The sequence below is a fragment of the Aspergillus vadensis genome (assembly GCF_003184925.1).
Source record: "Aspergillus vadensis CBS 113365 unplaced genomic scaffold BO88scaffold_2, whole genome shotgun sequence".
Lineage (NCBI taxonomy): Eukaryota > Fungi > Ascomycota > Eurotiomycetes > Eurotiales > Aspergillaceae > Aspergillus > Aspergillus vadensis.
The window spans coordinates 1,637,260-1,649,541 of NW_020292040.1; the positions used below are offsets into that span (position 1 = coordinate 1,637,260).

A 12,282-nucleotide genomic window follows, 5' to 3' on the forward strand; every position below is an offset into this window, starting at 1 on the left:
TCCATGCCAGTCTTTCGGTGGCTGTCTGGTCCCTGTTCCTATCTTACTTTCCTGTTCTAGGCAGCTTCGGGACCGGCTCGTGGGGGCCTCTGAAGCAGAGGCACCCGACCTAAGTCAAACCCGTAGACAGCGGGCCCTTACATTTTAAGGTACCGTGGTTGGACTTGATCCTTCTTAACCTAGTTTTTCCTCCGAGTTCTTGGAGGGACCTGTGCGGTCGATGCTGACGCGGGCCCGGGTGCTCCAGCTCGACTACATTAAGGAAGGACGCTCTTGTGACCATGACGGCTATCATCCAAAAATTACGACGCAAGCGAAAGCTATCCTCAGAGCTGCACTCGCGATGGGGGGATGTCTCCATCACCTATCCTAACGGTGGGTCCTGGAGTCAATGGGATCAGTCTTCTACCGGCGCAACCTCAGCCTCTCCCGACCACGAGCGACGGCATGGCTCCTTAGAACTCAATCGATCCGCCACCGCGCCGAGGCTGGGGAGTTACAGCCGCATTGGGGATGCCAATGTGCGGGCGCCATCCGTGGATTCAGCCATGACGATTCCTACCGGCCATTATGATGCACGACTTAGTCGAATGCGAAGAAAAAACCAACAGCAGAGCCCTCCGGTCGGCGTGTCGAACGTCCTGGATTCTCCCCGCGAATGCGACCATGCATCGTGTTCAGACGAGTCCTCTGAAGATGAGGAAGACGACGTGGCCGTGCCCGCTCCTCTGAATGTCTCCCGCGACCACAATCCAGCTGAGAAAGAAGAAGCTGATGCCTATTCGCAAGCATCGAAATCGCCTCCTTTGTCGGTAACATCTCGCATGCGTAGTCGGCATAGCGCTCAGAGACACACGATGGACCCTCCGATGTCAGCACCTGGAACGGCCGGTTCGAAGCATACCAGCTACAGCTCTTCGGTGCCCTCGAATCCGTCGGACGACCAGCGACCGCAGGGACACAGTCTGTCTACGCAACATGATCGAAAATCGGTACGGCGCCCCAAGCCAGAGCCGCTGAGTTTACCGACACAACCTGAAATGGTGCCTTCGTATGATGAATTGTACGGGTAACTACCGGAATTTGGGGCAGGACCCATGGGAGGCTTTCTGTTTGATTTTTGAATTATGCGTATATCACTTGCGTGCATGCTTGCTTCACTTTGGGGATGGCAGCCACGGCCGAGCTACGCCGGACTGGCCTACTTTGTTTGGGTGGATGGGATTCTTAATTCAGCCGTGAGAGGGCAAAAGATTTAACCTGCATGCATTGTGGCGTCTCATTCCTTTCGGGAGGCGTTTTCCTTGATTTACCTGTTTATGCTTTGGCTCATTCGTGTGGACTTTTCTCATTACCTTTTTGGGGGGTGATTAGATTGTTGGAAATCCGTTCATGGTGTGAAAACAATTCCCAGCTAGTATGTTGGCGTGTCGCCGTAGGTGACAGCGACGGTCATCTTGACCCCAATCTATGGATTAGTGTGTCTACGTCCCAACAGCGGCAGCACAACTCCTCTCGAAGCGCCCATTAAGTTAGGGCGATCAACACAGGAGGGGTTGATGGATTCATTGGACAGCAATGATCCAAAATGAGCAGGTATGCTAATTAGTGGCAGTGGATGTGATAGGCAAGCAGCCAGTCACCCTGGGCCAATGCGGAGGCGCGAGTAAGCGCCGAACCCCGCGAGCAGGTCAGAGCTCGCCGCCAATCTGCGGCCATCACGGCGCATCACATCCACGGCTTGCCCGCAGCTCCATGCCACTAGCCGCCAATGAACGTGCATCCTGGCAGCGGCAGGAGTTGCTGCACTGGCCGTCACAATCACCGTCACACCTCCCTCAGAGACAACCCGCTTTCGCTGCTTCTGAGAGGCCCTCGAAGCGCCCGGGCTACTGCTCCTCACTGAGCTCGTTGGATCTTCCTCACCCCATCCAAGAGGCAGGCATGTCTGCCAATCCGGGACGGAGCGGTGCCTCCCCTCCTCGGCCCTCTGCTTTATCAATCCACCATGGCACCGATCCTGCCGTTTAACCGACGATCTATCTGGGTTGGGACCGGTTCACCTTCACATTTCTACCCTCGCTTTCCCCATCGTGTCATTCCCGGTTGTGCTCCCTCTCTGCCTCTTGCTGCACGGTGCTCTCGGCGCGGGATCTGTCGACCGCACTGTCTCCAGCCTTCCCTCGTTTGGTCGTAAGATAAAACGGTAGCATTGGGAGGTTATCGTGCCGTCTCCGACGCTCGATTTAACCAAAGCAAATACCAAGATGCTCGGCTCTTGGGGTCTAAGCCCCAGATCTACATCGAGATGGGCAGCGGCTGCCGCTGCGGCGTCTTTTCTACTCGTCAGCCACGTCGCACCCCCCGCGACAGCGTTGTACGTGAGCGAAGGCTCCCCATGCCGGGACGTCTGTAACGACATCACCAACACCACCACCTCGGAGATTGTCTGCATGGACGCGGCCTACAACGACACCACGACTGGCAAGAACTTCAAAGATTGCGTCTCGTGTGCGCTCAACAGTACCTACACTGATCCCAGTGGGTTGGTGACGGACGTGGACTGGGGATTGTGTAAGCCTGCTCCATGTGCGATCTAACACCTGTTGTTAACGTGGTTAGATAACCTCCGCTATGCGTTCAGCGCCTGTGTCTACGGTTACCCGGCGGGCGTCGACAGCGTCTCGTCGCAGTGCTTGGTTTCCTGTCAAGGACTTGACAGCGCGATCGAGTTCGACCTGCTCACTCCGAACGATATCAATCTTCGCGCCTGGTGCTCTACCTCCACGTTTGCCGATAATCAGATAGAAACCTGCGAGTTCTGCTACAACCTGACCGAAACGCAAGTGCTCATGGCAAATTGTGAGTCTCCCAGCCTCTTCTGCGCGAGTTTGACTAACTCAACGTTCCATAGTCATCGAAGCCCTCCGCTATGACTGCCACTTTCCCGTTCCATCCCAAACAGCCTTCCCGATCAGCCCGTCGTTGATCTTTGCCCAGGAACAATTACCTACCTATAGTAGCGACCTGCTGGACACGCCCAGCGGAGGCGGGGTGAACTATAAATTGGCAACTCTGATCGGCCTGCCGCTCATGGGTTTCGTGATTCTCCTTTTCATCTTGACTATCGGCTGCGTACTCGGCATCAGCTGGTGGCGGCGCCAAGAGCGCGAGGACGAGGAGTTGCGCCAGTGGAAGGCCATGGCGGCGGAGAATCCGTGGAGCGCGTACCCACCACCGGAGATGTACTCGCAGCCGCAGCAGATCACGCAGTACGGCTCGGGGTTCCAGGTCGTGGACACTGATGGCCGCACTCATGAGGTGGGGTACTCTAAGAAGGTGATGATGAATGTGTCGGAGGATAAGGGGAAGAGTCCGTCGCAGGAGTTTCCGGGGGAGTTGAAGCTGTGATGCGCAGTGGTGTCGGTAGTGCGGTGAAATGATGAAGTAACACCAAAGTGGATGAAATGGTGGATATGAACCATGTCTTTGTTGTTGTTCCTGTCATGTCATTGTTGATTTGTTTCGATGTGCATAATGAGGCATATACCCCCGCATTGCTGGTGCACATAATCTATGAGTATGAATAATGAGAGAAGCGAATACCAAGTTGTGAAACAATCGAACAAGAAACATGGGTCTCATCATGATAGAAGAAACGAACGAGTTGTAGTTCGGACAGATGAATTGAAGAGTATACACCACCCAAGGGAGCAGAACCGTCTATATCTCCGAGAAGTAGAAGGGAAAAGAAGGAATCACAAACCTGAAGACCTGCCCCCATACTTTATACCCCCTCCCTCCATCTCCATCCCGTTCCACACACTCACCCCCCTTCCCCCTCCCTACCAACCTAAATAAAGACAAAGTTACAAAAAAAAGACACAAAAGGAATAACCGCCCTCGGCATCCATCCTGCAGGGCCCATCCACTAGGATAAAGCTAGACTGACTACCTCCCACAAATCCACTCCTCCCGCCGAGAAAGAATAAAGAATGAAGAAGTTTCAAACAGATATGTACCAAAAATAAACACACACGGGATGAAGATATCATGGATCTGTGAAGGATTATTGGTTGGTGCTGTGACGTGCCAAGCTAGGGGAGCTGTTTGCCAAGATGTGATTGATGGGGGTTCGGGATTGGGTTGGTGTTGTTATTGGTTGGGAGGGAGGGAGGGGGGGGGACAGGGGGCGCTTTACTTAGGCTGTGATGGTGATGGTGATGGTGATGGCGATGGTGATGGGGTGGTTAGGCAGCTATTTTTACTCTGTAGGAGGTGGATGTTTGAGGGATGGTGATACTTATATACAAGAAGGAGGAGAGGGGAGGGGTGGTGGTGGTATTAGGGATCTGTATTTGGCGGTTGTAGATTAGATGAAATGAGTATATACATGTTCTTAGTATTTTTTGTCGGGGTGGAACGGTGTTTTAATAGGACTACTTGATTCTTCTAAGGTAGGGGTGCATGTGCATGGTACTATCATTAGTGTAGAAATGTAGTAGTGAACATGGCAGCTACATGGTTCTGTAGATAGAGGTAACCCTGTCCCCTATACTTAACATGCATTGTCCACCTACCTAACCTTTAACATATTGAGATGTGGAAGAAAGCTATCTGCTCACATGCTCATGAAAAAAATCCACATAATCAAAAATACTCCTCTTATACCTCCTCTCCCACGTCCCATCTGTACGATTCACACTCTGCATCCCATACTGGTTCGCATAACTTCCAAACTCGTTATTATCCAGGTAACTCCACGCCAACGTCCCAATCACATTCACTCCATCTTCGTGAATCGCTTTTAGCATCTCCTCTAGGAAGTCCTGGTAATACAGCGTACGCTCGAGATCATACCTCTGCGCGTCGGCCTCCTTTAGTGAGTCGTCGAATGGGTTGAAGCCGAATTCTGAGATGACTATTCCCGATGGTTTGAATGTGTTCCAGACGTACCCGAGTTGTTGGCGGACGTATTGTGGTGCGATGGAGGAGTAAGCGTTTGACATATCACCCATGAGCCATCCGTCGGATTGGATCATGGTTAGGGTAGCGCATTCGGGCCATGAAGAGCTGGATGAGTTGGCTGCGCAGGCGGAGATCCCTTCTGGAGGCGGGAGGGCGAATTGCGCGACGTAGGGGTCGAAGGCCCAGAAGTCGATGGTGTTGTTGATGGTGGAGAGTTGGGAGTCGGTCAGTGGTGTTAGGTTCAGGTTGGGCGTGTTGAGGACGGATGAAGGGTATTGTTCCCCTAAGAATAACGGGTTGGCCATGATACCCAGGATGAAGTCTTGGTATCGGAGGGCGGCGTCGACATGGCTGCTGTTGGAGGGGTCCTGGGGAACGGCGAGGTTGTTGGCGAATTTCATGGTGATTTGGCCGGTGCCTTGCAGTTCTTCTTTGTACCAGTGGTATACGGCTGCGTGGGCGGTTAGGACGTGGGTAAGGTCGTTGTAGGAGCTGAAGGCATTGCCAATGCCGATGTTGGGCTCGTTGAAGGTCACCCAGTAGGGAACCCGGTCTGCGTACCGGGTCATGACTTGCTTCGCGTAGTAGAGGAAGTTGTCTGTGAGGGTGGAGTAGTCGCTAGCTTGGGCTGTTGGGAAGTCGAAGTGGTTTAGGGTTACGATGGGGGTGATGCCGTATTCGTGACAGGTGTTGATCACGTCGTCGTAGTGCTGGAGTCCCTCGGTGTTGATGGGAGAGCCGGCGACGCCGAAGGGGACGATTCGTGGCCAGGAGATGCTGAATGAGAGGTAAGGGATGCCGATAGCAGCTAGTCTGGCGATGTCCTGTTTGTACATGTAGTAGCCTAGGTCGGCTATGTTGGCATCTGACGAGTTGTCGTCACTCTGAATAGCACCAATGGTGTCTAGAATAGACGGGCCGCGGCCTTCAAGTTTCAGGCCTCCTTCGATCTGCCATGCGCTGGCTGCGACGCCCCAGATGAAGTCCGATGGGAGCTTCAGATCTGCATAGTCGACTCTGTTGTATAGAGTAGGAGGGTACACCAGCTCGCTGGAGGGAACCGGTGTAGGGGAGACGGTAGTTGTGATTGGGGGCGCCGACGTATACGACAGGTTAGCCCACAATGCAGCATACGCACTCTGGCCGTACTGTCCGTCTGCAGAGGGAGTTTGACTCGACTGCAAAGAATATGTGGTATAGGTCACGTTGTCAGGAAGCAGGGTTGACGCTTCACTAAATGCCGGAGCAAAAGGCGTAGGAAACGACAGCGGGGAACTCAGTGAAGTAGCATAGCGAGTTGAAGTGACCTGCGTATAGGTAAAGGAACTGTAGGAGTATGAGGTTGCTCTTGTCGCCTCGGTTTTCTGCGTCACAGGCGATGCACAGGCGAGCTGGCTGCTGCCAGCTGCACCAAAAAGCACCAGCAAGGTGAGAAGATCAGTCATTTTCAACGAAGAAAGCTCTCGATGCCTGACCCCAGTGACCTTTCTGCGTCATAGCAGTATGCCTCTGCGCTTTAAATACTACTTCCGTCGCCATTTCTGCCGGAACTGAACAACGGCAGTTCTTCGGGTAAACTGCTTCTCACAAGCTTTTGAATGGTACTATCTGGCTATATCCAATGTCCATGCGCTGTCTGTTCCCAATAGTAACATCACGTTCTGCGGAAAATATGTTGCGGCAATGGATACGGGATGAGGAGCCGGGGTGGAGGACGATCCCCCACAATCCCTGACGTCAAACCATGAGATCTGGGGTTGTTGCAAAGGTAGAGTGTGGGGTACTGCATCGGCACAGGCCTCATGGGCAATATCAGGCGAGAAGCGATTATTGGAGGATTCGGAGGTCTGTGTCGATTGGGACGGCATATGCGGGGTTGAAGTCGGGGTAATGAGATTGAAGAACAAGGAGACCATGTGGCCTTGCCTGGAATACTCACGTATATCACGCCATAAACCTAGATTATGACTTTCGCTATAGGGACGATTAGTCTACTGATGAATTACTGGGAATAATTCGAATATGTGTTTGGGCGTACCGACCAACTTGTTGGGCTATCATCTTCAGTATTCCTTTACAAGATGCATTGACGTTGACCTCATACCATTTATGATAGCATCTTCTGGTATCTCTTGCCTCGCTGACAGGGATCAAGTTAATCGTCTTTCCACTGCCCGGGAGAAGCGAGATCGCATAAATTATCCTACGCGGCAGCCTCCATGAACTCCTTCCACGCTGACAAGGAAACGAGTCCCTGGAAGAACCGACGGGCAAATGAAGGAGGACGCAGCGTACGGCACAAACTGCATTTCGGAGAATGAGGCGGCTGCCAATCTACGGGCAGACCATTGCCCACGCGCCGGAAGAATTCCGAGTATGAACGTGGCGTCAGCAAATGCGTGCTCCAGACCCACATAGTAGGATCCGTCAAATCTATCTCGGACAGATCAGGATCCCACGATAAGAATCCCTTGCCTTGCCCTCGCAGGAACGCAATGTACTGAGTCACCATGTGTGGTGTGTCGAAATCAGTTTCGGACAGATTTGTATCCTGCATTGCCGATGCCGACTCCAACACCCTCGTGACAGCAGCACGCAGATTACAGGAAGAATTCTCCACATATTGATAGTGCTCAAAGATATCATGAATCATAGGTAGAGCTGGCTTCACCACTGTTCGGCCAAGGGATTCGATGGTTTGGCTTATATTTGGGAAAAGATTCGTTGGGCGCGTCTCTTCGAGAAGCATGCTCATGAGGTATCGTTTGACGAACTCATTTGGTGCCTTCTTAGGAGTCAAAGTGCCGTGCTTTTCCTCCACGCTCCAGCAGGTCCCTGGCAATGGAAGATCTCTGCGCAGCAGTAGAAGTAAATCTTGACGGAGCTTCCGGACAACAAGAACGTGGTTTCCGAGACCATATTTGCACGATTGGCAGTATTGCAACAATTCCTCTGCGAGGCCTTTTCTGCGCCGCGTCGACCACGGCACAACGGTTCGGTTCTGACATCGCGGGCATTCGATAGGCACACCCTCGGCGTCATCAAGATTGTTCCAAGCCAGCTTTGTCATGCTTTCAAAGCGCAGCTTGCAGGGCTCGGGACATGAATATGTGAGGCTACCCGGATCGATACATTGCGAGACTAGCTGGAGGGGGAACCCTTCGTTCCATAGTGCCATCTTTTTATGTCGGAAGCAGTCCTCTCCGAAGGATCTATGATGCAGTGTCAATGCATGGAATACCATTAGAACATCTATTCCGTCCAAATCGGTCAGTCATCATTCTCCGATGATGAGTTTGCAAGTGCCTACCTAACGGAGGTAACTCGTCCCCTGTCCATGCCCATCCGCTGTGGCGTGCACACGGCTTCTCTGATACTATACTTGCTTCACGGGATGACACCTCCGAATCTGCTGGTAACTGAGCCCACCAAACAGAAAACCGATAGACGGCCCGTGAGATATAGATTGACCATCGGCGCTCCTCCACCATGGATTGTCGAGCTATCGGGTCCACTTCGGACTTGATTTCGTAGTTATACTCTGTCTTGAATAGACCCGTCGCTTTAGTTACTGTGTTTTTCAGGTTCAAAAAACACCGGAGCAGTATTTGATGTTGATAACACGCCTGCGGAGACACTATCGGTGCCGCCGTTTGTAGCAAAGGTGTGGCCTCGGAGGCCTCTCCAGCCGCGGTCTTCTCCGGATTAACAACCATGGTGTCTTGCGTTATGGCCAGGAATTAGGAGAGTAGGATATGAACGGTGTCACTGGACTTCGAGACACAAGGCTCCGCTACCAAGGCCGAGGATATTAGTAGTGAGACCCTGGCACAATGAGTATCCGCCTATCACGGTTCGCGTAGCTGATCCCTGGGCGCTTACTGAAGTACTATGATGACATCCTCTCCATATCTGACTCAGACCCCTCATAAGGCTGTCCCAAGAAAGACCATGAATGGTGAATGTTGCCCATGGCTGCCTCTTTCGTTTGTTGATCTCAGCTATGAACGTTAGTTCAATCAGTGCGTTCCGGTCACATTCTGACCTAATGACACTGCGGTGGAATGTGTCATTGCGCATAGCTGCTCGGTTCAGCTGGATAAGGAAGTTCCAACTTCGCGGCCCTCTCGTGGTATGATTCAGCACTAATGAAGTCCATCAAACAGCCCCAAATCCTGTGGAGTCCATTGCTTACACAAAACTTGTTTTAGTGGCTCGGCCGCCCATGCGAATCGTCTTACTGTGTCGGTAGGGCTTAGCTGCTCGGCTAAGAAGATGTAGTAAGAACCGAAAAATAACTCATGTGAAACTGACAGACTTCGACAACCGCACCATGGCCATCTGATTGCTGACGCCCTGTGGCCCACCTGAGGATTCATCATATGGGCAGAGTGGACCTGAGGAGCGTGCATTGGAACAGTCAATTTGCGCATACCTTCAGAAGCATAGCTCCATCAACACATGGTGAGAAAGCAACGACGCAAGGCAAGTTATTTTCCCAGTTTATGACATTAAGAGAATTTCTTGGACATTGCTGTGGCATTGGTGCGCATTGGTGTTGTATCTTATCTGTAGGCTGTCACTTCGAGACCCATGTTTCCGTGCATGTACGCCAGCGACTGCAGCAAAAAATGATCTAGACTGGACACCATCACTCTCCGAGTGTAGCCCACAAGGTGTTATGCCAAACAAGGTAATTGCCAGTAAAAGAAGGTATACCGACATGAGGATTGCGGATGCCCTCTTCCGACTGCCAGGACCCTGCATTTCTAATACAATCCTTCGGTGGAGGTCCTGCTTACAAGGATCCACTGGTTCGTCAAGACTGATCAAGATACATCAGCATATCAAATTGACCAATCGACAACACATGCACCACTCCTACACTTGTTCCTTGGTCTCCTCAGACGAGCCTTGGCCGTCGATCCGAATACGGATGATCCAGCCCATCTATCCGTAAGTATTCGGGTTTCGCTAGTAAGACGGTCTTCGTCATTCGTTGGAATGAACATTGAAGACTTTCGACATTCCTTCTAGCCTCAATGGCCCCGTCCCAACAATCTGATTGTCATCTGTATGGCCATGTCTCAAATCGAATCTTACTTCGCAAGGATCATATCAGGTTGAAAACTGTCGCTGATGTGGAGTAATAACTATGCCAAGTAACCTGGACTGCTGCAATGTTCGTGATAGGGCAGGTTAGCATGCTCTTGCCGAACTGCAAAGGCACTTGGGATTGACTATTGCAGACCTTCAAGGTACCATTGGCTGCTGAGCTCTCGTCACAGGGCGTCTGGCCAAAGTTCTCCTTGTCGAAGGAAGCACTATTTCCCAAAGCGTTACATCAGAAATTTGGTGATCTGTGCAAAGCCCATGTTGGTCATCGTGAGGGCTGCGAAGCTGCATGAGCAGGACTCATTTCTGCGTTCATCTGAGCATGGATACATGGGAATCTGCGCTATGAGGGATAGATTGAGTTGCAGTCGATTCCAGGCTCAAGACATAAATTGGGCCTCCTCCTCGAGGGAATTTCCGAAAGCATCAGAACAACAAGCAATAATCATACTTCTCTTCGTGTATCGCAGTCTCGATAAACCTTGGCAGAATGGTTCGAATCAGACTTTTTGGGACCCCTCTGTCTCCCCTAGCTGTCCTTGGCCTTGCAACTTGCGCAGTTGCTGTTGTGGATAAGTGGACTCCAGAGAGCTTCAACTGGAGTGTCCTTGACCCCGGCCCACGGGAAAGCTGGAAGGGTCTCTATCTGAACCACAATGGCACGGCGGAGCACATCCATGAATTGGCAGTGGCCACCGGCGCCGATGTGAGAACGACGGACGACGTTACTCTCGTGGTGGCTCCTTGGGCCATCGGTCTAGCATGGCATGCCTTCAACCTCGTTCTTACCGGGGCTGGCCTGGCAAGCACCATCAATACCTGCGTTCAAAACGAGGGTCAAGCCGACAATATCTTCTACTGCATCACTGGACTCCTCAGCACCATCATTGGTGTGGGTGGTGAGGTATCCGCAGCCAAGAAGTTCGCTGAGTCGAAAGGATACTTGGGGGTTGCCGCAAACGCCTGGCTGCAGTCTGGTCTCGAACAGATTGACCTGCAAACCTTTTCGCGGGATCTGGACAGCCTGCCCGCGAGAAATATGACTTCTCAAAAGGCCCACAACCACTTCGTTCATAATGCTCTACGCAGCCTGTCGACGGACGAGGTAGACTTTGTTGGGTATGCACCCGATTCGCATAAGCTGGCCCGCCGTGACTCCAGTGTCCATCCCTTTGCGCCAATGTTCCGATTTAACCACCACAAATATGGCCCAATGGAGCTCACCTCTCGTGATACCGGCGAAGGTGGTGTGCATTTTACCATCTCGTACGCGGGTCATCCCACCCATCACGCAACCCAGGAGAAACGCGACGAGTTTTACAAGCATGAACGGCTTGACGAGCATTTGATGGAGGGTCGATTTGATTCCGATGCCTCTAGCGCTGACCCGGGCGATATCACTTTCAATGGAGCCGACGCCTTTGGCCAAATCGAAAGCCAGGTTGAGTGTTTTGCAGGTACAAAGTGGAATGAGGGCAATGTGCTGTCCGTCCAGATGTATGACCAAGCCAACCATGCCACTTTCGGGTTTGCTTCTATTGGGATTTTCCCGGATAACAGTGTGGATTCTGGACTTCAAGACTTTGAGCCGCAAGGAATGCCTTTGACTGGCGGTCAGAATTGTTGAGGTCGGTGGTCCATTGAAGGCGTACCATTCTATGGGAATGACTCATTGGAGATTCGAGTTACGGTAGAAGGTGAAGGATTAGTCAAAATGGGCAGTTGTAGACAGGAACATGGTAGCGTCAGATATGTATATAATCGATGAACGGAGATTGCGTAGTGAAGGGGCTGTTCATGGCACTGAAATTTCGTATGCCTTTCATCTCAAATTATATAATACCAGGAAGGAGAGAAGATAGGTCCGAGAGAGTTGGCAAGTAACGAGGCTGGAGATGATTCCACCTAATGTATATACCTATCCTGTTTAAGCGTGACATCATCAACGTAGATCGAAAATATTGAAACGCCTAATCAGAATCCATCTTGATCACCAAATTGAATATTTGAAAAGAAATTAAACAGGTGGTAATTCGAGCTGTTGGGGGGTCCTGTCTGGCGAGGAACCTGAACATTCAAGGTTCCAATGTAGAACCATAGATCGAGTAAACACACCAAAACTCCTGACACCTCAGGCATCAACATACTCCGCGGACAACTCCGCCATTCCAATCAGGTAGCTCAATGCCCACCTGCTTG

At 51.6% G+C, this 12,282-nt stretch overlaps 7 protein-coding genes across 7 annotated transcripts; 5 read left to right on the forward strand and 2 right to left on the reverse strand.

Moving 5' to 3' along the window:
- The first annotated feature begins 81 nt into the window (after positions 1–81).
- BO88DRAFT_104099 (uncharacterized protein) lies at positions 82–1,169 on the forward strand. Its single transcript, XM_025701213.1, has one exon. The coding sequence runs from the start codon at positions 282–284 to the stop codon at positions 1,071–1,073; it is 792 nt and encodes a 263-aa protein (XP_025567519.1). The 5' UTR covers positions 82–281; the 3' UTR covers positions 1,074–1,169.
- BO88DRAFT_104119 (uncharacterized protein) lies at positions 1,169–1,643 on the forward strand. Its single transcript, XM_025701215.1, has one exon. The coding sequence runs from the start codon at positions 1,265–1,267 to the stop codon at positions 1,529–1,531; it is 267 nt and encodes an 88-aa protein (XP_025567520.1). The 5' UTR covers positions 1,169–1,264; the 3' UTR covers positions 1,532–1,643.
- BO88DRAFT_104092 (uncharacterized protein) lies at positions 1,644–2,149 on the forward strand. The gene has a single exon (XM_025701212.1). It carries the CDS (start codon positions 1,756–1,758, stop codon positions 2,029–2,031), a length of 276 nt encoding a protein of 91 aa, XP_025567521.1. The 5' UTR covers positions 1,644–1,755; the 3' UTR covers positions 2,032–2,149.
- BO88DRAFT_104111 (uncharacterized protein) lies at positions 2,150–3,494 on the forward strand. Its single transcript, XM_025701214.1, has 3 exons — positions 2,150–2,574; positions 2,623–2,862; positions 2,915–3,494. Exons 1-3 carry the CDS (start codon positions 2,268–2,270, stop codon positions 3,409–3,411), a joined length of 1,044 nt encoding a protein of 347 aa, XP_025567522.1. The 5' UTR covers positions 2,150–2,267; the 3' UTR covers positions 3,412–3,494.
- A 1,118-nt stretch (positions 3,495–4,612) lies between these two features.
- On the reverse strand, positions 4,613–6,614 carry BO88DRAFT_432106 (glycoside hydrolase family 1 protein; the record flags this gene model as incomplete). The annotated part of the gene is made up of 1 exon (XM_025709337.1): positions 4,613–6,614. Exon 1 carries the CDS (start codon positions 6,411–6,413, stop codon positions 4,614–4,616), a length of 1,800 nt encoding a protein of 599 aa, XP_025567523.1. The 5' UTR covers positions 6,414–6,614.
- A 333-nt stretch (positions 6,615–6,947) lies between these two features.
- BO88DRAFT_484618 (uncharacterized protein) lies at positions 6,948–8,684 on the reverse strand (the record flags this gene model as incomplete). Its single annotated transcript, XM_025712293.1, has 2 exons — positions 6,948–8,220; positions 8,279–8,684. The coding sequence occupies 2 exons, from the start codon at positions 8,682–8,684 to the stop codon at positions 7,172–7,174; spliced, it is 1,455 nt and encodes a 484-aa protein (XP_025567524.1). The 3' UTR covers positions 6,948–7,171.
- A 1,889-nt stretch (positions 8,685–10,573) lies between these two features.
- Positions 10,574–11,877, forward strand: BO88DRAFT_357510 (uncharacterized protein; the record flags this gene model as incomplete). Its single annotated transcript, XM_025703763.1, has 1 exon — positions 10,574–11,877. The coding sequence occupies one exon, from the start codon at positions 10,574–10,576 to the stop codon at positions 11,708–11,710; it is 1,137 nt and encodes a 378-aa protein (XP_025567525.1). The 3' UTR covers positions 11,711–11,877.
- Between the last annotated feature and the right edge of the window lie 405 nt (positions 11,878–12,282).